General features: G+C 39.7%; 1 protein-coding gene across 2 annotated transcripts in view; it reads right to left on the bottom strand.

Moving 5' to 3' along the window:
* SHANK2 (SH3 and multiple ankyrin repeat domains 2) overlaps window positions 1-26,406 on the bottom strand; it is a 280,376-nt gene that overhangs the window by 207,780 nt on the left and 46,190 nt on the right. For both annotated transcript variants that reach the window (XM_064715490.1, XM_064715491.1), the window contains exon 12: window positions 10,626-10,692. In XM_064715490.1, coding sequence (XP_064571560.1) covers window positions 10,626-10,692 — 67 coding nt within the window. The remainder of the gene's footprint in view (window positions 1-10,625; window positions 10,693-26,406) is intronic.

Below are 26,406 nucleotides of genomic sequence, written 5' to 3'. Positions count from 1 at the left end.
GGAAAATTAGTAGTTAGACAAATGCAGGATTTGAGTGAGAGGTGTTGAATAAAAGGCTCTGGATGTTACAGCTGATCACAGACTGATCTGGGTTGCTGGGGCAGACCAATGACCTCATTCCAAGCATTCCTCAAGCCACATTGATGCTGTCAGGCCATACCAGCAACCTCCCGGTTGTGAAGTTTTCAGAATGAAAAATTAAACACAGTCCAAAACTAAGCTCAGGGCTTCCAGTCCGTGGCCTCCCATGTGCTGCCTCTGAGTATGTGTAAAAAACTTCTGGTATTCAAATCTTTTCTTGGTCCCAGCTCAAGGTACTTTTTCCTGCCTTTTTGCTACACTGCAGGTCATTGCAAGTGATTCTTTGCTGGTTTTTCTGGGTTTCCACCCCAGGAAAATCAACTTTGCCATGGAGCAGGACCACAGTGCTTGCCCCTGCAGCCAGGTCAGTGCCAGAGTCCCTGTGTGGGTCACAAAGGACCAGAACATCTCCTTTCCTCTCTCCAAGACCCCTACCTCCTGATTATTTTAAGATAAGGGATCCCCTGGCAGGGTTTAAGCACAACCCCTTTGAGCAGATCAGGGAGAAAGAGGCATCAGGCTCCTCAGCATCTCACATTCTTCAGGTAACTGCTTAATACTGAATGCTGAACAGAATTGCCCTGGAACACCTCTGGATAAGGGGGGGCATTTCTGAGCCACTAGTACTTGAGAATCCTTTATTCAAAGGCATTTTTTATGGAATTATCTGGAAATAGTCAATTGACTGCTGAAATATAGCTAACAAAATGTACCATTCTATTTGTTATTTTATTTGTTTTTATATGCATCATTTCCTGCCTTTAATTTTAATTCCATACCCTCTAAGAAATGCAATCTCACAGATCTTCCCCTTCATTTTCCTGTAATAATATCATAGCAGTTTTCTCTAGCTATTTACAATCTCTTCATTTCCTTCACAGCTTTTCCAAGCCATGGAATGAAGAATTATGTAAAAATAGGACACAAGAAACCAGACACACTTGATCTGCACAGCAAAAATAGAGCTCTTTAGCACCTGGCATTCTCAAGAGTGGTAATGAAGCTGGCAAGATAAGCCAGGCTTTGACCCAAAATAAAAACCTTAGCCCTCAGAAGAAGGCTAAATTTCAACTAACACAAAAAATCTGTCTTTTGATTTCTTGCAAGGTGTGACCCCAGACATCTGGACAAGAAGAGAGATTGGGCTGACCATAGGAGGGAAATGCAGGAAGAGGACAAGCAGCACACATGAAAACATTAATTTTAGCCTGTCATAATCCCTGAAGGCAAATTACAAAAACCCCCTATGCCTTCAATCCCAGGAGTGCTCATGGCTGAGGGGAAAGTCAAAAGAAAGGAAAAGGACTCAAAGGACAAATCAACAAACCTGCACTTGTGAGGGTTTTTTCAGGAGCAACAAATAAATTCTTCAGGATAAATAACTGATCTGTGTTGAATTACAGATTTGATGAGGCACATTTAAAACTGAAAACGCATCACAGAGTTTATGTTAAATTTTGCTACCTCAGATGTTCCAACGAGATGTAAGAGGCTGTTTCCCAAGATGAAAACGCTATAATGTGAAAGATTATGCAGAGAGAATGCAAGCTTATCAAGTAATGGGGCTTTTGGTAAGAGAACACATAGGAGGAGGAACCAAATCCGGTTCTGGAGTCAGCAGAAGTATGTAACAGAAACCAGAGATACCTCTACATATACACAGATAATACAATCTTAATGCTCTAAATCTTCATTTCAATAAATCTTTTGTTGTTTTCATTCAGCAAGGATTTCACCCAGTTAGAGCCACTTGGTTGATATTTACTTTGCAACTTTTTCTGAATCAAGGAAGCATCATAATTTTGTCTTTTATGAACAATTCTGAACAATTACTTTAGCAACACCACCTAGAAAATAGAAGAAGAAAAAACAGGCTTTTGGCTTCAATATCAGAAATTATGAAGATGCATAGAATGGAAAAGTAAAAAAAAAATCAAAGCAGAATGGAATTTGCTAAGGGAACAACCTTGTTGGACACCCTGAGGTATCCCAGGCCATGCAAGGCATCCAGCAGTGAAATTAAATGGGAGAAATAAAAACCTCCAAACACCAGCTCATTAAAAGGGAGAGGGAGTGACATAAAAGGTTCAAGTATCATCATTAGGTTTGGATTCTCTGGAATCTCTGTCCAAGATCCTAAGCAGACCTGCTTTAAATACTCAAAGTGTTTACTCTGAAAATGTCTTCCACAGTGTGACAAGACCTTGACTGCAGAAGCTGCATCTTACCCTGAACTCCACAGGAAAGACTCAGAGCCAGCCCAGGAGATTGAGATATAAATGGAGTGACAGCAGCAGCGTGAAATATTGTGAGCAGTGTGAAATACAGTGTGAAATATTACACTCATTACAAAGCCCTGCGCTCCAAAGCCTGTCCCTTTATCAAGCCTCATCTAGAATTTGACAACAAACAGGCTCCTGGGATGATACTATTTCCTTTTAAAGAAGCTGAATATTATTGGATCAATTTTCACAAAATTATGACAGTAATATCTTGTTATTAAAATGAGAGTATTTATAAGGCATTACAACAAATTTCTTCAGTGAAGCTTTACTTTTTAAATTGTCAAACCATTGTATATTGAACAGAAAACAACTTCATTTCTATAAATAATGGAGTTTGACTGAAAACTGGTATGTTGAGCTGTTAAAAATTATGTCAATATAAATTCAGCATAATAGAAAGAGGAGCTGCAAGTAAGGAAGTCAATGTAAATACATACAAACAGGGATTAGCAATTATATAGTCCAATATTAAAAACTGAATAGTCCAACTTAAGCCTTTTCAAGTTTATTTGAACCAATCTAAAAGTCAGATAGTAGCCTTGAAATCATGCAAATATTTAGTTTTATAGCCATAGGAAGGGGTTTTTTTAAATACAAATATTTGTTTCATACAATTGGAAAATTAATAAAATTACATCTATATTTGGAAGGCTTTCCTCATCCAGATCCAATTTTTCCATGCATGTTCCTGCCTGCTCCAAATGGGAGTTATATTGAACCTAATTCTTTTCCACAAAGCAATGATGGCACATAAAAATCCACATACTCACAAGTTACAAACCCAATCCTGTGCCACCAGTCTCAACTTTGAAGTCTACTTTTAGCCTAATTACAGAAAGGAAATTATTGGGTGCATAAAGAGATTTGTGATGAAGTGCTCAGCATAAGGAGCTACATTACACTCAGAGTTTCATGGGGTTTAATTTTCCCTTCTCTTCCCTTTTTTCTTTTGGAATTTTTAGGTTTTTGGGGTACTTGGTGACGCTCATTTACATTGGGAAGCATAGGAATTTTCTTCAGGAATCATTCCTATTTTCCTGACTATTTTTAACATTCTCTATTTTCCTTTTTTTTTTTTTTTTAAGTAGCATTTATTTCATGTGCTTTCATCTCTTTTTTCTGTGTTCTCACCATTGTAAATGGAAGGAATAGAGAGCCCTGGGAGCCTCCACACATCTCTTTCCCCACTTGTCCTACCTCTATTTTTGACCTGGATCCGCTGTTAGAAATCCTGCATGGCATTTGACACCGTCGTAGAGAGCTCTTGAGGCTCATGTGGAAAAATGATTCAAAGAAAACACATTAACTTTTGAGGAATACTAGAACTCTCTGGGAGGCTCTTCAAACACTTTGCCTTCTGTAGCATCCTTTACTGGGCAGCCTGATATCTCAGAGCTGCATTGACACATCCCTTATCTCAGCAACCGTTGGTTTCCTAATATCCTAATTTTGGTGTGGCCATCCAAACCCTCCTGTTTTGTTACACTGAGACCTAGATATTTATAGATATAGATATAATATCTGATTGAAATGCACAGATCACATACTTCCAATACACAAAGCCTCTTTAAAAAGGCACAATTACAGCAAATTTAGGGATACTGATTTTAGTGGAGCCTGAGAAAAGTTGGCAGAGGGTGTCTCAGATAATGCTGATCAAACCGCAGTAGAAATAAACCCCATCATAAATGTGGTGGTTTCCTAGCTCTCATTTAAACCTCAGAGATTTTCCTCTCCAATATTCCAGCTCTGAGTTGCTCAGGAAAGAAAATGTGGCACTGACACAGCACAGTTGAGGAGCCTCAGCCACACTCAGGGTCCAGCTGCAGCAGCCAGAGAGATTTCAGAAACACATGCCGGTTCTAAGAAGGGGTGATCAACTCCAGAACAACAAAAGGATCCAGCCCCATCAGATCACAAGACCAGGACACAGTTTCCCAAATCCCATTTACAGTATTGCAGGTCTTTAACAAAACAAAATGTTTTTCCTGGTTCTAATCCAGTTGAAACAGGAGTTAGTTAATATAAAAGCTGTAATCTGCACCATGAGAAGGTCAGACAGCACGATCATATAAACCTCTTCCTATTTTGTCACCTATGACCTGTAAAACTGAAACAGAGGTGACTGAACAAACTTCAGGACAGAGATAAACTCAAAAGTGCTCTTTTCTTTTCACAACCCCTCAGCCAAATGCAACTCCTTAACTAATTCTAGCTTCCCTTGACATCCTGGTGTAGGATCAGGCACCAGGCTGAATCAGAAAGCAGATTCCTGAGGGATGGGTCGTCTGCTGACCATTTCCAGTGCTTCCAGGGGGAGCTACTGGGATCAGAAGGATCCAGGCTGAACAACATTGTGAGTTTCACTCACAGGGATTAACTGAAAATCATGATTGGAAGTTCCAGTTTGGCTGAAATATTAGTTCAGAATTGCAGCATTTGAGGGCTTTGGGGTACTTGCACTGCTGTCTGCTCCCAGCTTGACCCTTGGCTGCACAGTGAGCTCAATGGCACTATCCTTTTATAGACTCCACCAGCATTTTGAGGACAGTACAATCCACTAAATTTGTTTTTGTAAAGCAAGAAATTAACCTTATTCATTTGATAACTTGTTTGACATACAAAAGTACATTTCATTTTTGTCCCTGTCATAGCCACTGTCACCAGGAACTTCAAATCACTTTTTCTCCTTGTTTTATGACTCTATTTCTTTTTCTAATTCTGTGACTTACACTAGTTCTGACCATGGCCTCTGATTTTATTTTCCTGTACAGTCTCCCTCGTGGGGGTCAAGACAGTGAAAACTATTTAAAAAAAAAAAAAAAAACCAAGGGGAAAAAAGCCACTATTAGTGAAAGAATGGTGTCTTAGCCAGCGAAAACCCTTGAAGGGCTTGGGAAAGGTTTCTGACCCAACTCTGAGGAAACAGCTCTGCTGACAGAAATGTTGCTGAAAGCAGCCCATTCCAACTGCTGGACACAATGGTCCCAGCCTGGAAGGTGCAGAGAAGGTGAGAGACATTTCTGCTGAGGAGCAGCCATGGGCTGGCAGCTGGCTGGAAGCCAGATTTGGGGGAGGCAGGAGCTACAGGCCCTGGAAACACTTCCAGCCCTTTGGATCTGGGTGTAAAGATTGGGGCAAGGCTCAAACACAGAGCAATCCCCCTTTCCTTTCTCCTGCCACCCTCCAGGCACCTGCAGGGGATGTGCCAGCGTGCTCTGCAGCCACTGCTCAGCCCAGAGTTCTGCCTGAGACCAAAAGTAGCTCAAGGGCCCTGGGAGCAGCCTGGGATCCCTTCAGTGGGTTATTTTTGGCTCGAGTGCCAGGCTCTTCTGGTTCAGTCTGTAAAATAAAGCCTAGGAGGAGTAGCTGTGGCAGTCGTGGCCCACCTGGCAGGTGGTAAGGACAGGCTGCAGGCTGATCCCCAAAAGCAGCCAGAGCATTCTGCAATCAGCTGTACTCAAAGCAGCACTGACACGTGGCACCAGCTCCCTGCTCACCTTCCTGCTCAGAATTTCAAGTAAGCCTCAGCAATGGCCACACCACAGAACCTGCACACCTCAGCCTGCAGTCCTTGTTATATGCACAGAGTACACCCAAGTTCAAAGACCAAGAGCAACCAGCTTCTGAAAATGAAGTTTAAACTTTGAAATAAAGCAAATTACTGTATGGTTTTGCACCAATGCACACACAGAAATAACTAACTTGTGATCAAAAGGAAAAGGAAAAGCATGGTAAGTTTTTCAAGCTCTGCCCTACATTTCAGTATGTAATTACATTAACACACAATTCCCAGTTTTCCAATTTGTTTGCTGCCACATAGCAAGACTGCGTACAGGAAATTCTATTTCTTGCAACCATTCAGAGGAAAACAGAGAAATAATAGCAACAGATTTATTTCATACCAATCAGTATTTGTTTGCTTGTAACCCAGCCTAAACATCATTAATGCAAAGGAGTGTTTTTTCTATGAACACAGAAGTAATTATTTGTTTAGGACAGATATTTGAAAGAAATTGCAAAAGGAACACAGGATTATGATATTCTACCACACAATATGCAACTTAAAACGTGGGAAATTCACACCTCAGTGGTTTTGCCACCCAGATTACACAGATATCATTCTTTTTCCACGTTAAATGGTCCCTAACATTTGAAACAGGTAATGCTACTCCCAAATGACAGCTGCACAGGGCTACAATAGATGTTTCCGTCCCTTTTGCTTCTATTAAATAACAAGTGATAAAAATAGAACAAGTCACTGCACGCTGCCGACAGTTTTGTAGATTTTTCTTTTGCTTTGCTGTCTTTTCCTCTTTCTTATGTTATCTGTCTCAATCTGATTTCCCTCAGCTTGAAGAGTATTCTGCAGGCATTTGATTGATGAAAATCAAAATTACTGAACCATTCCCCAAACCCAAATAAATAAGTAAACAAACAGAATATTCCTTAGGCTGGCCAGCATTTAATAGCAACACTTGCAGCTGAAAAACCAAGATTGCTGACCTCAATCACTCTCATCTAATTAAAGAAAATTAGTTAGAAAAGCAATTCTACCACAAACCAGCTAATATCCTCGTGTTCTGAAATACCTGTTCTGCTTATTCCACAATAAAATACACATTCCTTATGTTTACAGTCACAATGCCAGTTTAAAAACCCACATTTTTACTCATACTTGAAAAATGTTTAATTTCAAAGCAATTTCTCTTTGTGGAATGTGTCTACAGACTGTATTAGCAGATTTTCAAAATTATCAAAATAAAAACACCCATGTGAAAGCACAGACAAACCATCATACACACACATCTCTCTGCATAATTATAGAGGAATACAGGAACTCTGACTTGAAGCCTAGCAACAGTATCCAAGTATTAGTTAGTCTGCTAATCAACTACCAAAAACTCACACACCAGCTCAATGTGCTTCATTTTCCTAAAGCAAACAAAAAACCAGACAAAAGAATCCTATCAGTCCTGGCTCCAGAGCTGCTGAAGGACAAGATGCACAATAGAAAACAAACCTTGTTCACTTGAAGAAGAACAACCCATGTCATTTACTCCGTCTGAAAATTCATCCCATCACAAAGAACCAAGGCAAAAGAGAGATTTAAAAATAGGTTATCCAAGTCAAAGGATTATCAGCTTGCAACATACTTAATATCTGCATATCTGTATGTAATGAAAGCTTCAAAATTCTTACATATATGATTGGGTTTTGTACCTCCATCCTATAGAAGCCATAGTAAATTCTGTACAGCAAATGCTTCCTAAATCTGCTGTGCTCATTTACTCACAGACAGCTGCAGGCTGGATGAAAACAATCAGGGATTAACTTTTCTATTCATCACATCTTTTAATCCATTACTTTCTCTTAGTTTGCAATAAATAAATGCATAAAGTTAAATAAATTATAAATGTGCTATGGTTAGTTAAAAGAAAAAAGAAGTTTAAAAGCGACACTATTACTATTATTATTAAATATTTTTAGTGGTGTGCAACTGCTGTACATCAGGGGTATGTGTAAGGTCTTCCTCAAAGCAGAAAAGAAGAGGCAACAATAGTCACTGAGCTGGGATACACTTCTGGGTCCCAAAGACTTCCAAAATAACCAATAATTAAAATATGCTACTCTGGTGCTATTATTCTTCAAAAAAAAAACAAAACTAATTTGGGGGTATGATGAATTGAAATAATATGACAAGCCACACTGAGCATTTCATACTGCTTGTAAAACAAGTTTCTAAGTACCTTATGGTAATAGGGTTTCTTGCCCTATGAAAAATACTATTGTAATTTGTTTCAAATAGGATTACTTTTTAAACGATATGGCAATTTCTATCCACCTTTCAAACATCTGCCATGAAAACAAAAGGGATTCCCTCATAAAAGAGAAATACAATGAAATCTGGATCTTGTTTTTAATCCTTTGTGGGCATCTCTTTTTTCCTGTCCTTGGATTCCTTTATCTTTTCTGTTTGATTCAGTCTTACAAAACAGCCTCATCCCAGTCCAGAGTAAGAACTTTGCTGGTAGAATCAGCCAGGGGGGTTTTATTGGACTAAAGCCACAGGAATCCCTTGCAAGGCTTTTTCTTTATAGGTTTATTCACATTACTCCATGGGACGTTATTCTCACCTTTTTTGGCTCTAAAATATTTTTTATATTTTTCTTCTTTTTCCAGAATATCGGGAAGTCTTATGATTATTGCAAACAAGCTAATTTTATATATGCCTAATTTTCACATCCATCTGATGTGAAAGTGCTTTACAATTAAATTAAAAGAATAAGGAAGAACAATCTTGGTGGGATTTGATCTGTAGGAGAAATATTTAGTGGCTCTGATGTAAACCAGAATTTTCTACTTCTAAAACAGAGTCTAAAATAATTACAAAGTGCAAAAAGATTTGGATTAATAAATGAACTTAAAATAATAACAGGTTTTAATGAATGGGTTCGATATCAAAATTCATAATCTAACCAAAAATACACTTTCTGAGAGATGTGTGATTAAAAGTTTCTCAAGAGACTTGACAGTATGAATAGTCTTCATCTTCCTGAGGATACTTCCCAAGCTCTTCACTATTCCTTCCCCCTCTGCTGCCTCTAAGGAGGTGCATTACTCAATGGTAAATTTTGGAATGCATCCAAAATTATAGGAACACAGTGGGTAACCAGACAAGCACAAGAAGCAAAAGCCAACTTGCTGAAGCTGAAATGCTGACATCACTCTGCACATTCATCATCACAGCAGCTCTCAGGTTTTCTGCTCAGGATTTGGTTCTTTGATTTACTCTTCTTTTTTCTCCACTGGGAGACACTCCAAAAATAGACATTTCAACAACTTCATTTTTCATAAGTAATAAAACTTAAAAGACAAATGGTCAGCGCAATTAAATTAGGTGGGAGGAAATAAAATAATGTAATGTTTACTCTTTAAGACAAATCTATTAATTTAAACAGTCATGCTCAAGCCACCATCTTGCAAAAATGGCAAGTAAATAATGGCAGCACCAATATTTCTATTTTTCAGTGGCAAAGATGGAGGCATCAGAAAAATTTGGAGAATCTTCCCATAGAAAGTATTTTTTAAGAACTTTTCTAGAAATCACCAAATCCTACAAAAAAACCCCATTACCCATATGTAAATATAAACAACAATAAGATGCTCAACCTAATAAGAATAACATGTTCATTTTTAATTCATGCTTTACAGATTATAATAAATATAGATTGATGAAGAATTCTTACACGGAAAGGAACCATCCCCATCATCCCAGGAAAAAAAAACCAAACCCTTCCAGACTGTCTCTGAACCTTTATGCAGAAGTTACGACTTTGGTGCATTTTGCCCTCAGTTTTCTCAGTGCACATTGCAAGAGCTGAAAGTGCTACAAGAACTTACATTACCACAGAACCTTCAACCATATCCCTGCAGATCATATGCAACAAGGAGGGGAAAGGGAAAGTAGTCCTTAATCCACATCCTTAGTTTTATACTTCATGTGAGCTGGCCTCATTTCCCATATAAATGAAATACTCAAGTCAGAGATTTGCCTCGCTGAGTTAAATCAGTGCAGGTGAGTACACAGAGCCTCCTGCTGCAAAAGAAATGTCTTTTTTTGTTCAACTTCAGGATATTTCTCTGGAACTTAAATTAACTTGAATTAAAGCATTTCAACCCATTTTGTTAAACTGTATTAGGCATCACTTGTATCAAACTGGCTTTTATTTTAATGGCAAATTCCTCTGCATAAAAAGATATTGAAAGAGCCTCCAATTTTTTGTCAGGGGTCCTTAAGGCCCTTAATCCCACCAAACTCAGTGAGAGGGAACATTTTCATGGATATGGGGAGCTGGCTTCTACTATATATTCATTTAATTATAGAGAAGTACCTTTCTCCATTTTCATCTTTTGATCAATTATTCCTATTTGGGAGCTGCTTTAGGCAAGGCCAAAACAACTTGCAAGAGCCAATCTGGAAGGGATGTGGATGTGTATTTAGTTTATTACAAACTGACTGATTTATACTTAGAAAGCACCTACCACTTACCACATTTTCCTCTTCAGAGTATATTTTTGAAAATATTTCAGCTTTTTCCCCATCTGCATTTTTTTAAAAGAGTTACTTTTCAAACCTCCCTGAAATGTCAGCAGCCCTGTGGTTGTATCTCACATAGAATCAGTTTTAACATCTTTGCAAAACCCTGGCACAAACAAGCCCAACTTATTTTCAGAGTCTGTAAATATTTTGCTTACCAATATCAGCTTCCCTGTGATTCTTGATGTATTCAGCAAGCTCAAAATTTCCCGCTATTATAGCCACCTAAAGGGTTGTAAAACAGGCACAATTAATATGTTGTCATCACTTACTAAGAAGGAAAACATGTCACATCACTGAGAAACATCAGGCAGATTATTTTCATTTCACTAAGTGGAGCAATTCTGTTACTTTCGTTCTGCAATACAGATATTGGTATCTGAAACACCAATACAACACTGAAACAGCAAGAAATGAGATCTTAATCTGTTGTAAGAGCACTGCCAGTCCCCCAGCTGCCCATTTCCCAGGAATGCTGGCATGGTGGCAGTCTCAGGAGGCTGCTGGAAGAGCTGCTGCTCTTCACGTGGTGGCAGTCCAAGGCAGCAGTGAACATTAAGCACAGCATCCCCAAAGCTCTGGGAGCTGTACTGGTGTGTGGGGAATGCTGCAGGAGAGACACATTGAAGACATTATCTCCCTTTAATGGCTCCTGCCTCGCTCCTTACCTGAGCAATAAAAACAGGAGCTGAAACGCAAAGTACACAAGAAAGACAAGGACCAAGAGCTACAAATATTCAGGTTCCACTAAGGCACCAAAAATCACACTGAAAGAGAGACTGGCAAAGTTTATGCATATGCATAGAGTTTAAAATGTCTAAATACATTGAGTTCTAAATTAATAATTTTCTTTTTCATTTATTTACTGATTGTTGAACACAGATGTGAATTCTCATTTCAACAGACTTTAAAGAAAAACATCTCCAACGGGTGTGAGGGAAGCAACTCAATTTTGCCATTGCTGGCTTCTCCCTTTTTCTTCTTCTTCTCTTTTTGCCCTGAATACCAAGGAATTGTCTTTTCTGGCCCCATTTTGCAGCTCTGACAGATCCTGCTCTCTAGTGGCACTGCAGATTTCCTAATGTATGTGCAAGGCATAAGCTGGGCTGGCCTTTCTCATAGAAACGTCTGCATCTACAGGGTGCAGCTTAAAAAACATTGAAAAAAAAAAACTTGCTGTAGGATTCTCTTGGATATAGGACTGTCTCCAAGAGTGTCAGATATGAGAAATTATTAAAAACTCCATGCAAATTTCTGAGCTGATGACCAAGAAAAATTATTTGCCGGTTTGTGCCTCTCCACATATGAAGAATGATGCAAAGGAAGACTTAAACGCTGCAATGGTCTAAGGGAGTGTAGGAAGTACAGTTAATGTCAGCAGTATCTTGGCATGTAACAAGCATAAGATTTTGCTTCTGCACTCAGCCTAGGAAATTGAATGGGCAACTTTATTTACCAGTAACCAAAACAAACTAATGCAGAAATCACTGAAATTGAAGACTTTACACCCAAGCTGTGGCTGCCCCATCCCTGGCAGTGTCCAACGCCAGGTTGGATGGGGCTGGGGATAGTGAAAGGTGTCCCTGCCCGTGGCAAGGAGAAGATCTGGGTGACTTTAAGGTCCTTCCCAACTCAAACCACTCTGGGATTCTGTGATCAGGGAGGCTGGACACAAACGCACACCTCAACACCGTCCATCTGAAAATTACTATTTTAAACACTGGTATGCCAGCCTTTATTCCAGAAGCCCCTCCAGACAGAAACAGTTTCTCAGCATGGATGACACATCAGAACCTGGCCCCCAGCCTCCTCTGTGCAGCCCTGAAATGCAGCCCATGAGTCTCCCTGGCAAACAGCACTAGGAAACCAACAGCAAAGCTTCTCTCTTTAACTTCCAATTCTGCAGCCTGGCTGGCTCCAGGTTCGTAACAGCAACATTTGTGCACAGCTCTGAGGCTTTCTCTGCATTGTAAGCAAGTGATAATACTTCTCTCTGATGTTACCCCTAATTAGCAGTAAAATTCCAGCAAGAGGTGGAATTCAGCAGTGACAGGCAGCTTGCTAGACAGCAGCCATGGTACTCAAATGAAAGAATTTTTGATACCAAGCAGATTTTAAACCTCAAGTATAAAAATGCTCTTTAAGTGATAAACACATTTTATTACTTGGGAAAAAAAGAGAGAAAGATATTTCCAGATAACTAAGAGACAGCTTGACAGGGAATTGTTCCTGTATTTGCTTATGAACCAAGCAGCAGATTCAGCAAGCTCAAGGAACCATTTTTCTCAATTTAATTCACTTCAATGCGCTAAAAACAGTATGTAAAAATCCTTACAGCAAAATGAAGGAATGATATGTTAAGATCTAAGGAAAGCAAGGAAAAGTTAAAAAGTACAAATATTTCTTGGCATAACATCAATGCACTTCACTTGAATTTGATGGGTAAAATGTGTGGGAGAAAATGAAGTCAGAGCAAAATCAGAAAGACACAAAATTATTCTCATTCAACTTGTACAGTTACAAGCCACAAAGCATGGCAACCTTAACCCTTTTTCCATACAAACATGTCTTAAACCAAAATTATCGTGAGTTCACATGAAAATATAAATGTGAATAACACATTAGGACAAGTGGATGGTCTTCACAAGATCCAGAGTCAGAATCAAGTGAAAGTGGTAGAAATTCTCTCCTTGATCAAGTACCTAAATCAGAGACCAACTGAAGCTCTATATTTGTACTAAATTTCTTCGTACTTTAGAAAAAAATAGTAATGCAGCACATTGGCAGAAAATACTAGAGTTTGATTCTCTCCATGCTTCATAATTTACATGGTTTTAAATAGCCATAGTTTGCTTTTCAGGATGTTCTGTAGACAAGTGCTAGATTTAAAATTAAGAGGTTACGGCAGGAAAGAAGGTTTTGTTTGAATTTTCTTTTGATCACAAGACATCTCCTCTTGGCTGTGAAAATGTAGCACAGCCAGCAAAACTGCAGCAAAAGTTGCTTCCAATTCCAGTAGGAACTGGATTCCAGTCATCAAAATGCATCACGTGCGTGTTTACAGACATGAAATATCGCCATGAAAGGGTGGAGGTACCGCTTTACAACTAGAGGCTATCTACCAACTCTTTCATGCTGAAGCTTCAAAAATTGCAGCTTTTCTAAAACTGCATATGCAGCAGTCTTGCCATAATTCAGGTTCTTACATTCCTGCAGCAAATGTCCTTTCATGTCATCCTTTTGACATTTATCTCACATCAAAAGTCTGCGTGTCCTCAGTAACATTACTCTGCAAACCTGATAAAACCTGGTTCTGCATCTTGTAGGAAATAAAAGCATCACTCACACACAATTTGCACTAAAACCTGCTTTGTGCTTTGCCATGATTTTAAAGGATGTCTTCACTTTGCATTCAGAATCAGAAAGAGTTCACCTGCAGGGTCCCAGTATGGTGTCAATCAAAGCCCAGCAGAAAATCCTGACTCAGTAATTCAGTGCTTTTAAACCCAAACCAGGATTTTTGTCTGCTGCAGACATTTGGTTGGGAGCCCTGCCATATTCTACTGTACAGAAAGCAGAAATTATCTTGTTGGGGTTTTTTTAATCAGCATTAGAGGCAATTTTATGAGTGACAGTAACCAAAGTGAATCACTTATCAGCTCCCTCCCAAGCTTAATTGACCCCACTAAGGCTGTTAACATGGGTACCTAATTATTACCAAATTACCTTTGATAACACTGATGTCTGGCCTGGGTAAGTCTGCCACAGGGAAACAAGCAGAGAGTAAAGCTAAGCAGGAAGATGGATCTTGGTAGGAGGCAACTGATATAAAATAAAAAGAGAGGATAAAACCATGCTGCTGGACAGTGGTACCTCCTCCTATTCCCACAATGGTCTGCCTCCAGCATGACAAAACTTAATGGAATGCCCAAACCAGGTCCCAGCTGGGACACGCTGAAGCACAAAGCCATGGGTGAACAACTCACTGGAGCAGAGCCAGGAGCTGGCTGTCACTCAGGGTGTGTAACAGGGAGCTTGACCAGAAATGTTGTGTTTACAGAGACATTTCCTGTGCCTGGGGAGAAGCAGAGCTGTCACAGACACCCCAGTGTCTCACAGACAGATGTTTCTCTCAAACGATGCAAGGTTCCAGGGCCTTGCTGCTTGCCATGGCAGGCAGTGCCAGATGCTCTCCTGCCAAGCCAAGGAAGAAGGGAAGGAGTTTGATCGACACTTGGCCAGTTGCTAGGGGTGGTAACCAAGGGACAGCTCAGCCGAGTGGAAACCTGAATGAATGAAGCAGCTGCAAGGCAGGAACTGGCAGGGAGCAGGCAGGAGGTGGGAGCATCCCAGCACTCCTACTCCAGCACCGGGCAAGGAGCAACGCCCTCAACACTGGCACCTTCACAAGTGGGCTCCTGCTCCTGACAGATCATTCTCACCCCTGGCTTTCTGATATTCACAGTCAGAAACAATCCCTCTGGATAAATGTCGCAGACATGTTTTTTGAAAAATCCTTTCCTTAGGATATTTTCTCCTGAGAAGCTTAGAGGCCTCAGGAACAAAATATAAACAATGGTTATCTGCTGCTGTGGAATGCAACAGGTGCATCTGTGATTGGTCTCATGTGGTTGTTTCTAATGAATGGCCAATCACAATCCAGCTGTCCGGACTGTCTCAGTCAGTCACAAGCCTTTGTTATCATTCCTTTTCTATTCTTAGCCAGCCTTCTGATGAAATCCTTTCTTCTATTCTTTTATTATAGTTTTAATATAACATATATAATAAAATAATAAATCAAGCCTTCTGAAACATGGAGTGAGATCCTCATCTCTTCCCTTGTCCTAGGACCCCTGCGAACACCACCACAGATAAAGGCACTGTTTAAGTTGCCTTTCAGGAGTAAATTCAGAAATTAAATATTTGAGACATATTTGAGGTACTGCTTTTTCTGAATCGCGTTCTCCAAAGAAAGTTTAAATCACAACCAATAAAAGTACTTTGTGTAAACAGTGAAACTGGCCAGATGTCCTGTTACAGGTTTCAGTGTGACAGAGTTTCACAGTGTTTTCAGACTCTGCATCAGACAGAAGTAGCACTGACTTACCACCATCTCTCTGTTTAGCACATAAATGCAGTTCTAAAGATATCAATTTACTTACAGTCAAGTATTTACATTTTTTGTGGGGATTAATGCAGTTTTTTGTTCCTTTTGGGAAATTAGAAGTTGTATTTACACTTTACCTGGCACTAACCTTTCACAACTGGTATTTTCCTGCTCTTGAAACGTATCACAGATAACGATTATATTAAATTAGAGCATGATTTTGTAGCCTGTTAACAAATACAACTTTAGAGCTTTATGGGCTAGCCCCTGAAAGGCAAACACCACAGCTAAATTACATTACCACTCTTGGGAACAAACTGCTGCGCCCAAGGACAAACAACAGAAAAAAGACAAACTGAAGCTGTCCCCTCTCAAACCAAGACAAAGGACTTTGACAAACTTTCTATGTGGGACTGAAGAGAGCCTCTTAGTCCATTTATGTTCCCCTCAGTCCAGGCTTCTGCATTTCTGCTGCACATGCTTACATTTGAGAGAGCCAAAGCTCTGAAATGCAGAGCCTTTGGAGGGAGCAGAGGGAGCTGCAGGGTTGGAGCTGCCATTCACAGTGAGCACGTCAAACATCACCACTCGCCACCTGCTTTTTGTGCCCCTGCTCTTCTCATCCAGACAATTTCCCTTTCCTGAGGAAAGTGCATTTCATTATTCTTTCCTTCAGGGCTGATGTTTCACCTTTCTCTTGTCTCTGCCAGGCAGAAGTGTTTATTAAATGATGGCTTTTCCAGAAAGCTTGGATTGGCAGTAAGCTCAGGCATGGTGCTGTATATTAAAGGAGGTAACTCCAGCCCAGAACAAAATGTGAATTACATCAGTGCAAATGCAGATGGACAGACAGGACACTGAGGTAAATCTTCCTTACAGGTCCCTGTCTTCAGTGGGAACCACAAGAAAGAGGTCACACAACCCTGTGAATAAGACTGTAACCATCAGACTCCAGAAACTGCCTTCCACTTCCACTACAGGCTCACAAAACCACAAATTATTTCTCATTCTAGCAAGGATTATGTTATTTTAAAAATGAATAAAACACCACTCAAGCAGTCACAGCCATCACACAACAGGATAGAATATCAGCAGAGGCACGTGAGAAATTAACACAAGGGAATTTAGAAGGAAGTGTTGGAATCACTTCCTTAATTAAAAGATTTTCAGAAATGCTCTTCCACATATCATAATCAGGATGTGTTTGCTTAGTATTAAAAATATATAACCACTTTCCAATAACCACAGCTTTTGGAGATGACACCTCTTTAATCTGATACAAAAATCCAATGGTGTTTACAGTGGGGCAATGGAAAGGTAACATAGCTAAACTTCAACGTATTTATTCTCTACCGTGTCTTCTGGAAAGAAAAGCTCTCCCTAATAAAGCCAAGAGGTACTTGGAGTCTAAAGCCGCTTTGAATTTAGTCCCAGCACACCATCAAGCCCACAGCAGTCATCCCCAAGGACATCAGGAAGTTAAATTTAGGTTGTTGAGTGCCAAGACCCTGTTCCCATGCGTGCCCGTGTAGGACACGGCAGCAGGAGGCTCCGTCCCTGATAAATGGTGACACAAAAGAACCCAGCACACCCAGCAGACTCAAACAAACCCCATCCTAAATGGATATGCATTAGCTGCTCTCATGTAGCGTGTGGATTTTATAACTCTCTCAGCGGGACAGATGGAGTTCAGTTTGGAAAAGCAGGAAGCAATCTGTGTTCCGAATTTCTTTCCCATAGGTGTGGGATGGAAATGTATCGATCACCCACTGTTGGTTCCTTATGCAATTCCAGGAGCCTGCACTTGAAGAGATGCTTATTGATTCAAAGAGCACCACAAGTACCTGGAACTCAGAGTCCTTAGGAAAGGCATTCTCTTGTAACGCCTGAGCAAAACGTGAAAATGTGGAAAACATTGTTCTGAGCTCAAACCACAATGCACACCTCAGGTGTTAGCCATCAGAATGTTAAGAATTCCAAATGGGTCTTTCTCTGAACCAGCTGGAAAATCCTACACAATTGCCACAGCCATTATAACCTAACACAGAACTGCTGGACAATCATGAATTCCTTATTTCACGTCACAAAAATCAAAGGGCAAAGTTTCACCCCACATTTTGTAGTTCCATGGATTGCAGTTGATTTTTGACTTTGAGGCTACGACACAGCAAAATAAAAGTAGCAGAAGCTTCTTGGCTCATCTCATTAAAAAATAAAACCAAACGCTTGATTAATATTCTATTAATATCACTAATTCCCTGTCTTTATCTAACAGTGCTGCTGAATACATAGAATATGAATGACATAAAACATGACCTCAAGGAGATACATATTCTTGCCTTATGGAGACACACATCTACACTTCAAAACTATATTAAAAAATAATCAATTCTGAGGCTGAGATGTAATACATCTATTTAGAAATTTGTCAGAAGCAAATCACTACTTTAGGAAGTTCATTGTTGTGCAGTATTTTGTACATTTAATAAAACAATGCTTTTGTTGAAAACAGATCAGAACTGAAAGGTTTTATTTTATAAAATAAAGTTAATTTTATCCATTTGAAGTTCCCTTTCAGGTGTAACATTTTCAAAATCAGGCAAAACTCACTGATGTAAGGTACGATAGAATAAAGAAAAGCAGTAAAATTGAATTTATTTTCTTTAAATAATAGCCAGTAAAGGTTTATATTAATTGCAGAAATAACCCACATTCTTCTCTACCAGGACAATAAAATGCTGACAATTTTCCTACATTACTTTATAGTAATGTTATGAAGAAATACAAGTGAAAAAAATCATATTCAGCATTTTTCTGCATGCTTCTTTCCTGGACAGAAGAGAACTCAACATTTTGTTAATTATATAATGTAATACAAGCTCAATATTATGCATTTTGAAAGGAATTAACTGTGTATATTAATAGATCTGATGTCCAGTAGATGGCAAAATATCAGCAACCACCACCTTTAATCTTGGCACTTGATTCATTCAAACCCCAAAGTAATTTTTTTTCTTTTTGTTTCCAATATCCACTTTCTATTTCATTGGAGAGCAGGATTAGCTTTACCTTTTGGATGTTTTCTGTCTATTATCTGCTTGAAAGACAATTTCATCTTCGTCAGGTCTCGATACAACAAAGCACAATAATGTTACTATCCTTTAAATAGTCCTTTGAAGACAGTTTCTTCACCACTGAATTTTTTTTTCCTCCAAGAGCATTCTGCTGCTACTGTTCCCAAATTTGCCAGCACATGTTAGCATACTGTGTACTAAAATCTCTTAGCAACAATATCTTAGTGTCTAACATTTCCCTTCTTCCAACTATGATTCACGGAGCCATCTGTAGTCAGATATTGACATGCAGCATCCTAAAATAGGCACCTTACATTTGCTCAACAACTAGTTTTAGCATCTGAAAATATAAATTGTGGGGAGAGGGCCAATATTTCTGTGAGGCTCCTCAGCATTCCCTGGATCATTTCAGCACTGTTTAAACAAAGGCTCGCCACGAGCGCTTCGCCTCAATATCGAGGGCAAAGTATTCGCACTTTTCCAAACGACAGCGCCGCTTACGTAACCCTCTGAGCAATCCCAGGCTTCCCTGGTGAGGACCCCCTCACACTGCTACTCAGGCTGTTTTTAATAGTAATCAAAGACCAGGTTTTCAAGCTCTGAGATCCGAGCGTTCTTCACACCCTTGGAAGCCTCAGGCTCATGGGAAGCATCCCACGATAGGTGGGACAAGGTCAGTGTCCCAGCTGGGTGAAGACAAAGGGACTTCTGCTGTAGGAAAAGCAACAATATCCCACACTCGGGAAGAAAATTTACAACCACAGCCTCTCAAGAACTGCTTTTGCCTCCCAAAACTCTTAGCAAGCTTGCCCTCGGAAAATACAGCATCATCTTTTCAGCTGCAGCAAGTTAACTCTTAGCAGCAAAGACTTTGCGTAACCCAAGTTATTCATGGCAATGCGCTGTGCAGCTCTGTACAACTTAAAAGAATAGTGCTGTACTAAAAATATTAATTAAATAGGAACAGGAAATGTTAATTAAAAATAATCATATTCAGTAGAATATATTATATAGGAAGAGTTGATAGGATGGCTTTGGAACTGTCTCAAGTGTGAGGAACACAATTTCACCCCAGCGAAATCAGTGGGATTTCATCCACTTCAAAGGAACAGAGATTTTACCCTAAATACTTTTCAGCAATTAATATTTTAAAAACAAGCAAACACACAACAAAGTGCAGCCAAATACAGCTGGACTTTATAAAAAAAAAGGACGCTGCAAGCATAATAGCGCTGGCACATTTTCCTTACTAAAATGCTGGGTTTGCTTGCAAGAGATTTGACAGCCCCCATGGGTCTTCTGGAATACACTCAGTAGCCATGAAGCTGTGCCAGGGCTGAGCAAATTCCAGTCAGAATATGAGGAAGGCAATCATTCTGAATGACCTCTTTTAGGTCCTGCAGCGCTGTTTTAGCAGGACTGGACAGCGCCTAAAATGCCTGCAGGCATCTCTGTTCATTCTCCAGTCTTCCTTACTAAGATTTAAAAGGCAGAACCTGTGTTTTATTCTCCATTGTCCTTTCACGAATACACATAACTGCATTCTTAAAATCTAACCACTCTTCATGAATTAGCCATGACTGAATACCTCCAGATTAAAACTAAGCCTGCATGGACACCAAGATAAAAAAATGTAAGTCCTTTCCTCACAACATGGGAGCAAATCACTTCTAAATCATCTCCTCCCTAGACTTTGAAATGCAAACTTAACTCCTAGGACAAAAGGAGTCGTTGTTATGCAAGAACCAGCTTGACAGGAAGTGTTGAACTGAATACACCAGCAAGTCGAGCAGAGTTACAAGGAAACATGTCAGGAAGCCTAAAAAGGAACACGCAGGCAAATCCAATCCCAGGCACAACTTCACTGCTTCACGACATTCTTTTATTTCCCCCTATTTCTTGCAAGAAGAAGTAACCCAGATTTTTAAGTTCTCCTACTTTGTTCAGGCTGTATTGAGCCTCCTCCATGGTCACGGCCTCTATTGGGAAATATTATGTTTCTATTTATTCTAAAAGTAGAGGAAAAAGCCTTCCATCTTCTTCCTGCTTCTCTGCTGAAACGCCACCCAGCAAGTTATCCTCAAGCAAGATGCATTTTCCTGCACTCGTGTTTTAATAATTAAAACAAAGCAGAAAAAGCCAAGTGTGATACACACACACATTTACAATTACAGACTCATTCCTCAGGAAAATCTAGCTCAAGCTGGAAAGAGCCATCAAAAGCCAGTTATTACATAATCCTTATTACTGCTACATGGGCGAGCAGCGGTTCCAAAGGAGTATTTACTGAAAGCAGATAAAGCCAGGTTGAGCATCAGATGAATCAGATAAGACACAGCCAGCAACAAAATTGACTTAATTTTCTTCGTCCCCTCCAATAATATGCTAAATCAAAAAGCCATGAAATGCAATCTTCTCCAGCTGAACTCTCCTAGAAAAAGGCTGAGAATGTGTGTTATTTGCTAGGCTTTGTTTTCCTTGGTGCCACAGGAAACATTTGGCTCAAGAGAATTCAGCTCAAGGGTTTACAGGTCTGTGCTGCTGTAGAGTGAAATCTTCCACCTTGCCAGGCAGCCTTACCTCATGGAAAAGCCAAAACCCACCACGTTAGCAGCTTCTTCCCAGAAGACTTTCAGAAAAAAAGTCTTCCTACTCACAGCAGACAGACACTTCCCACTATTTCACAGCAGAAACTTTCAGGGATTCAGCTCTGCAAACACTTAATAATATAGTGTTGCTTCAACTGCTAAACCAAATGGCTGGAAATCCTTTTGGAAAGCCCTTAGGATAAAATGCATCGGTGAATAAGACACTGATTATTTTACCTAATACATTTGGTGGCTCCATTCCAAACTCTGTGGGTTAACTACAATAAAACCTTTGGAAACAGCAGTCTAGCAATAGTCCATGCCAATAACATACTCTGATGGAGATGGGATTGCCAACTGCATGCCAGGAATGCTCCCTCCAAATGGCAGTGGAAGAAGATGCTAAGTCTGTCCTTCAGGCACAGATTCTACATTTCTATAAGGAGCAAGAACTTGGATATAGCCAGAAGATAATGCTGAGTAGCCTGTTTTGAAATGCAAAAGCAGGAGATGATGCCACACAGCACTCAACCATCATAACTCTAAGCATGAATCCATTCCTGCAGGCCTGAAGTGCCCATGAGTCCCACTCACAGATTATTTTATCTCCCAGACAAACTGAATGGTGTTAACATCTCAAAACAACATGATTTAAATTAGGATTATACAAATCCCCACTGCCTCTTGTACCTTCACCCAAGACAACTAACTGTGTCTGAATCACACTCAAGCCTTTCTTACTTTAAGGCAAGAGCTGGTGGTGACCCTTACAATTTACTTTGTTTATTTGTCCCCTTTTGTAACTTCTGAACTTTTTACTGGTGGGTTAACAGATTGGCTTCTAGCTACCTGAGAGAGTGCACTTTTCCCAAAGAAATTGGACTGCCTGTGGCAACACATAGGGCATGTCAGCTGGACAGCCCTGACTAAGCACGGAGAGAATGGGGAAAAGGGGAAAAGAGGGGTCTTGGATCATTTACATGGAACACAACACAACAGATGGTCACATGGAGACTCCTCCAGAGTTTGCTTTTGGTTAAAAAAATGAAGACACATCCTGCAGTTAAGTATTTTTAGCATCTCCTAGCATGGCAATATTTTGCCTTTCTCAATAAAAGGTAATCATGCAATTTCATTCTTTTATGCTTTACTTCCATTTGGCTGCTTTTCTGAAAAATGACAGGGTTAAAACAAAGGTCAGAAGGGACCAGCGAGCACTAAGAAAACCATCCCGGAGTCAGGAGGAATCAATTTAACTCTCTTTTGTTTCCATATGTATTTTTCTGCTCCTGTATCTCCTAATATCCTCAGCAATATTTCATTGGCCACTATTTCCCCCAATATGAATTTCCACCCTTTCAGTTATTCCGCTTCATTTTAATTATTATTATTTTTATTTTAATTACATTTTTTTAATTGTGTTGAGTGTGCCTACATATATACAGACTCACATACATTTTTGATTTTTAAAGGTTTGTTCTGGGGTGATCACTTGTATAGATTTATTTTTTCTAAGTATGAGTAAGTTCCATTATTTGACTGAAATCAGGAAAAAGCTGGAAAAAGCTTGAAGTCTGACTAAAGGCAGAATGCATCATGAGCTCATAGCTGTATTTTTTGCCAACTATACCCAATATTCAGTGATTCATTGTTCACACAGGTGCTTCACAAAAGGAATTAAGATGGAAATAAATATGTGGAAAAAGCAAAGTCTTTGTGTAATTCAAGTGCTCCATGAACACAATGGTTCCATACTTGAACATCATGACAGGAAGCATTATTTTATATTTGTGATGATGCCTTTCTGAGGCACCTGATGAAGATTTGGGGTTTAAAATTAGCTAGTCACACCCTTTCCAAAAGAAAAAAAATAAAAGAAAAATACCTGAGAAGAACTTTTTGTCCTTCATCTGTAATTTTCACCCAAGAAAGGGAAATTTAAAATGTCAATAATCTAAATCTAAACTGGGCTTTGGGAAGCCATTCTAGTGAGGTGCTGGATATGCCCAGTTGTGTCTGTGTTCCCCACAGCCAGCTCAGCTTCCAAATCCATGGGTTTAGTTCCTACTCCTGTTTTTGGAGCCCCTGTGTCTGAGTCAGTCTGGAAACCAGTTCCCACTGCCAGGTTGTTAACATGGAGATCAGCACACAGGGCAATAAAAGAAAATAAAACTAAACACCACAACATAACACAACAGGGGAGAGAGCACAAGGAGGGGTGGGTCAGCAGAGCTTTTCAGTGTGAGGAAAACAACACATGTTTTCCCTTGCCCAGGCTCCAAAAGAGCTGAATCATTTTGTTTTTCCAAATAACAGAGATAGCAGGCATGAAAAAATTCAGTTCAAATGATTCAAACCTGGCAAAAAAAAAAAAAAGTGAGCAATTGAAAATAGAGGCAGGGCCAACACACTGAAAGGAGCAATTCTACCTGCAGTGGAGCTGGAAGATTGCTGTTCCTCCTGCAATCCATGGGATGTAGGGCACATGGATTATTCAGGCTGGTCTGGGACAGCAAAGGCCAATTATTAGGGACACCTGAGACACAAACCATTCTCAGGTACAACTCTGCCCTTAAAAGGTGGCACTAAATGCCACCTCAGAATAGCTGCTCTGTACATGGAAACACATTTGTTCTAAAAACACTGACTAATTATTAGCACTATTAGCTAAAATAGTATTTTATTGCCCATTTGAATTATTCATATGGAGCTGCTGATCACTAAAAGAGAAAGACCTGATAAACAACGTGTATGGTCCTTTTAACTTACTTCATTTCAACAGCCTGTAAATACTGCAAAACTCAGATTGCTGAGCTATTGGATTAATATTTGCTAGATAGGCAATGAGTTATTAACGTAGAAGCACAAGAAATGTGTAGAAAACCAAGTAACTGTGGACAGCAATGGGATACCATGGCTTTTCTGAAAGGCTGTTTCTGGAGATTTTACTAATAAAATAAAAACTAATAAAATAGCATGTAAGTTACTTAGATGGCCCTGCCAAGATGGGCTGAGTAAGTGATTAATAAACAGAATTGGCAATATAATATAACGATGTGGCACAAGTTTCATCTCACCTCAAATTGCTAAACATGAAACACAGGAAAATTTCTGCTGACTCCACGTTCTGCAGACTTTCAGCAATGGGTGACATCAGCTGTACCCAACACCAATTGCTGAGTCAATGCAACCCAGGAATGGGTCAGGATGAAACACATCCCTGCAAAAGCAGCTAACACAAGGTTAGGTGCTTAACAGGGAAATACAGCCAAGCTTTTTGTGTGTCCTCAGCACCTGGTAATGCCATTCCAATGCTAACTCTGCTGGACACTGAAAAGGCAAAAAGGACACCCAGATCCCAGATAGGCAGGGTGTGGGATCCCTGAATTAAGTGGCACAGAATTCAGACCAGATTATTTTTACTTCCTGCCATCTAGTGTATCTATGCTTGCTTTAACAAGCCCTGTGATTTGGTGAGAAGTGAGCACGTGCACATTTATTCTTTTGGTGGCAAAACTGCACCACATTCATTGGACACTGATGCCTGATACAAACTCTGCCACTAATTTTCATCAAAAGAAACAAAGCCTTGGCAGGCCTTGAAAACAGGACACAAATTTATCTACAAATGTCTGGATCCTGCTGTTTCTTCAGAATAGCCCAGCTTTCATATCATCAATTTTGTGAGCAGCAACTCCAAAGAATCATCCTTTTAATGTTTCTGAGAAAGGGACATAATGGAGGTGACTCAAAGGAATAGATGCTGCAGCTACAACCACTCTCATTATGTACATATGAGATGCCTCAATGTTCCTGCCTGCTGATTACATGAGCAAACATTTTTAGTATGCAAAATCCTATTAACTCAAGGGGATTCTGCATAATTTTATAACAGCTCCACTTGTGGTGTTTGATGGACTGGGTCAGCAACAGACAGATGGCAAAGAATTAATTCTCTAAGGCTGCTTTATTGCAGGGCTGGCGTTGGGGTTTCCTCTACTCACTCCACTGGGATTAAACAGAACTTTTTCTACATTCCCTACACCTTTTTCCCTTCTAAGAGCAAGAATGTTGGAGCTGTCAGCACAAAGAGGAAGAGAAATGAGAAGTCTTCTGTGTGACATTTACTCTTTCCTAAAAAATCCTAAACCAAAAAGGAAAGTTAACTTCAAAAACATAAAGTAACACAATAATCCAAGAGATTACCCTGGAACACATCCCTCCAATAATTAGGGTTTTCTCTTGCTCCACTGATCACTTCATAATTCTGAGGTGCAGAGAAAAGTATTAGCCAGTACTTAGTGAATTTGTGCTTAGCATATATTTAGATGGAAAATTATTAGCAGTCTGAAAATGGTGTCTAAAATTAAATCATTAATGCACCATTTCCCCAGTTTGAGGAAAGTGGTCCCAAAAGTAAACAATAATCTGGCTGGGACTTATAAAAAGCACTCTTAAGCTTATGAGATGCATAACTTAGGCCCAGAAAACCTTCAAAACATAGAGGGAATTAAACTGATACAGAAATATTTGGCTGAGATTTTTTTGAAAGCCCTGTAACTACACAAACTTGGAGGAGTTAACTCAGAGACTCACATGGATCCAGCAAAAATTCCAACTGTTTCACTTGTCAAAGCATTGTCCCTTGAATCCTCTGCCAGCATTACCCAAAGTGGGTCAAAAGGCATTGGGGAAGACACACCAAGGAAAGACAAATCAGGATTTCTTTTAGTTGAAAAACCCCTTGGTTTGGAGAAACAGCCCCATTCTGTTTCACCACAGCACAGTTCCTGTTAATGGCACTGTGTCATCATTCTTCCAGAAGCACTCATTTTTGTAACTTGAAAAAAATTCTTCTGGCTTTTGTTTGTTGGGGTTTTTTTTCCCCTGTGTTTTTTTCTTTTAATATTACAGTTTCCATCCTGATTTCTCACATCACTTTGCATTAGGAATGTTTCTCTGACATCCAAGCTAATTAAGCCTGCTTCAGAAATAAGGGCTTGAGGTTGTCAGCCATACCTCACAACCCTTTGGACAAACAATTCTCCTCCATTTGGATTTTTAACTAGGCTTACTGAAAGTGCTTTCATATCAGAAAATGGAGACAAAATTTTGACTAATCCAAAGCAAGACTTCCATTTTCTTTTGGAGATAACAGATGGCAGATTCA

Source organism: Zonotrichia leucophrys, chromosome 5, assembly GCF_028769735.1.
Source record: "Zonotrichia leucophrys gambelii isolate GWCS_2022_RI chromosome 5, RI_Zleu_2.0, whole genome shotgun sequence".
NCBI lineage: Eukaryota > Metazoa > Chordata > Aves > Passeriformes > Passerellidae > Zonotrichia > Zonotrichia leucophrys.
The sequence above is the reverse complement of the archived record's forward strand: the minus strand, read 5'-3'. Positions and strand labels throughout refer to the sequence as shown.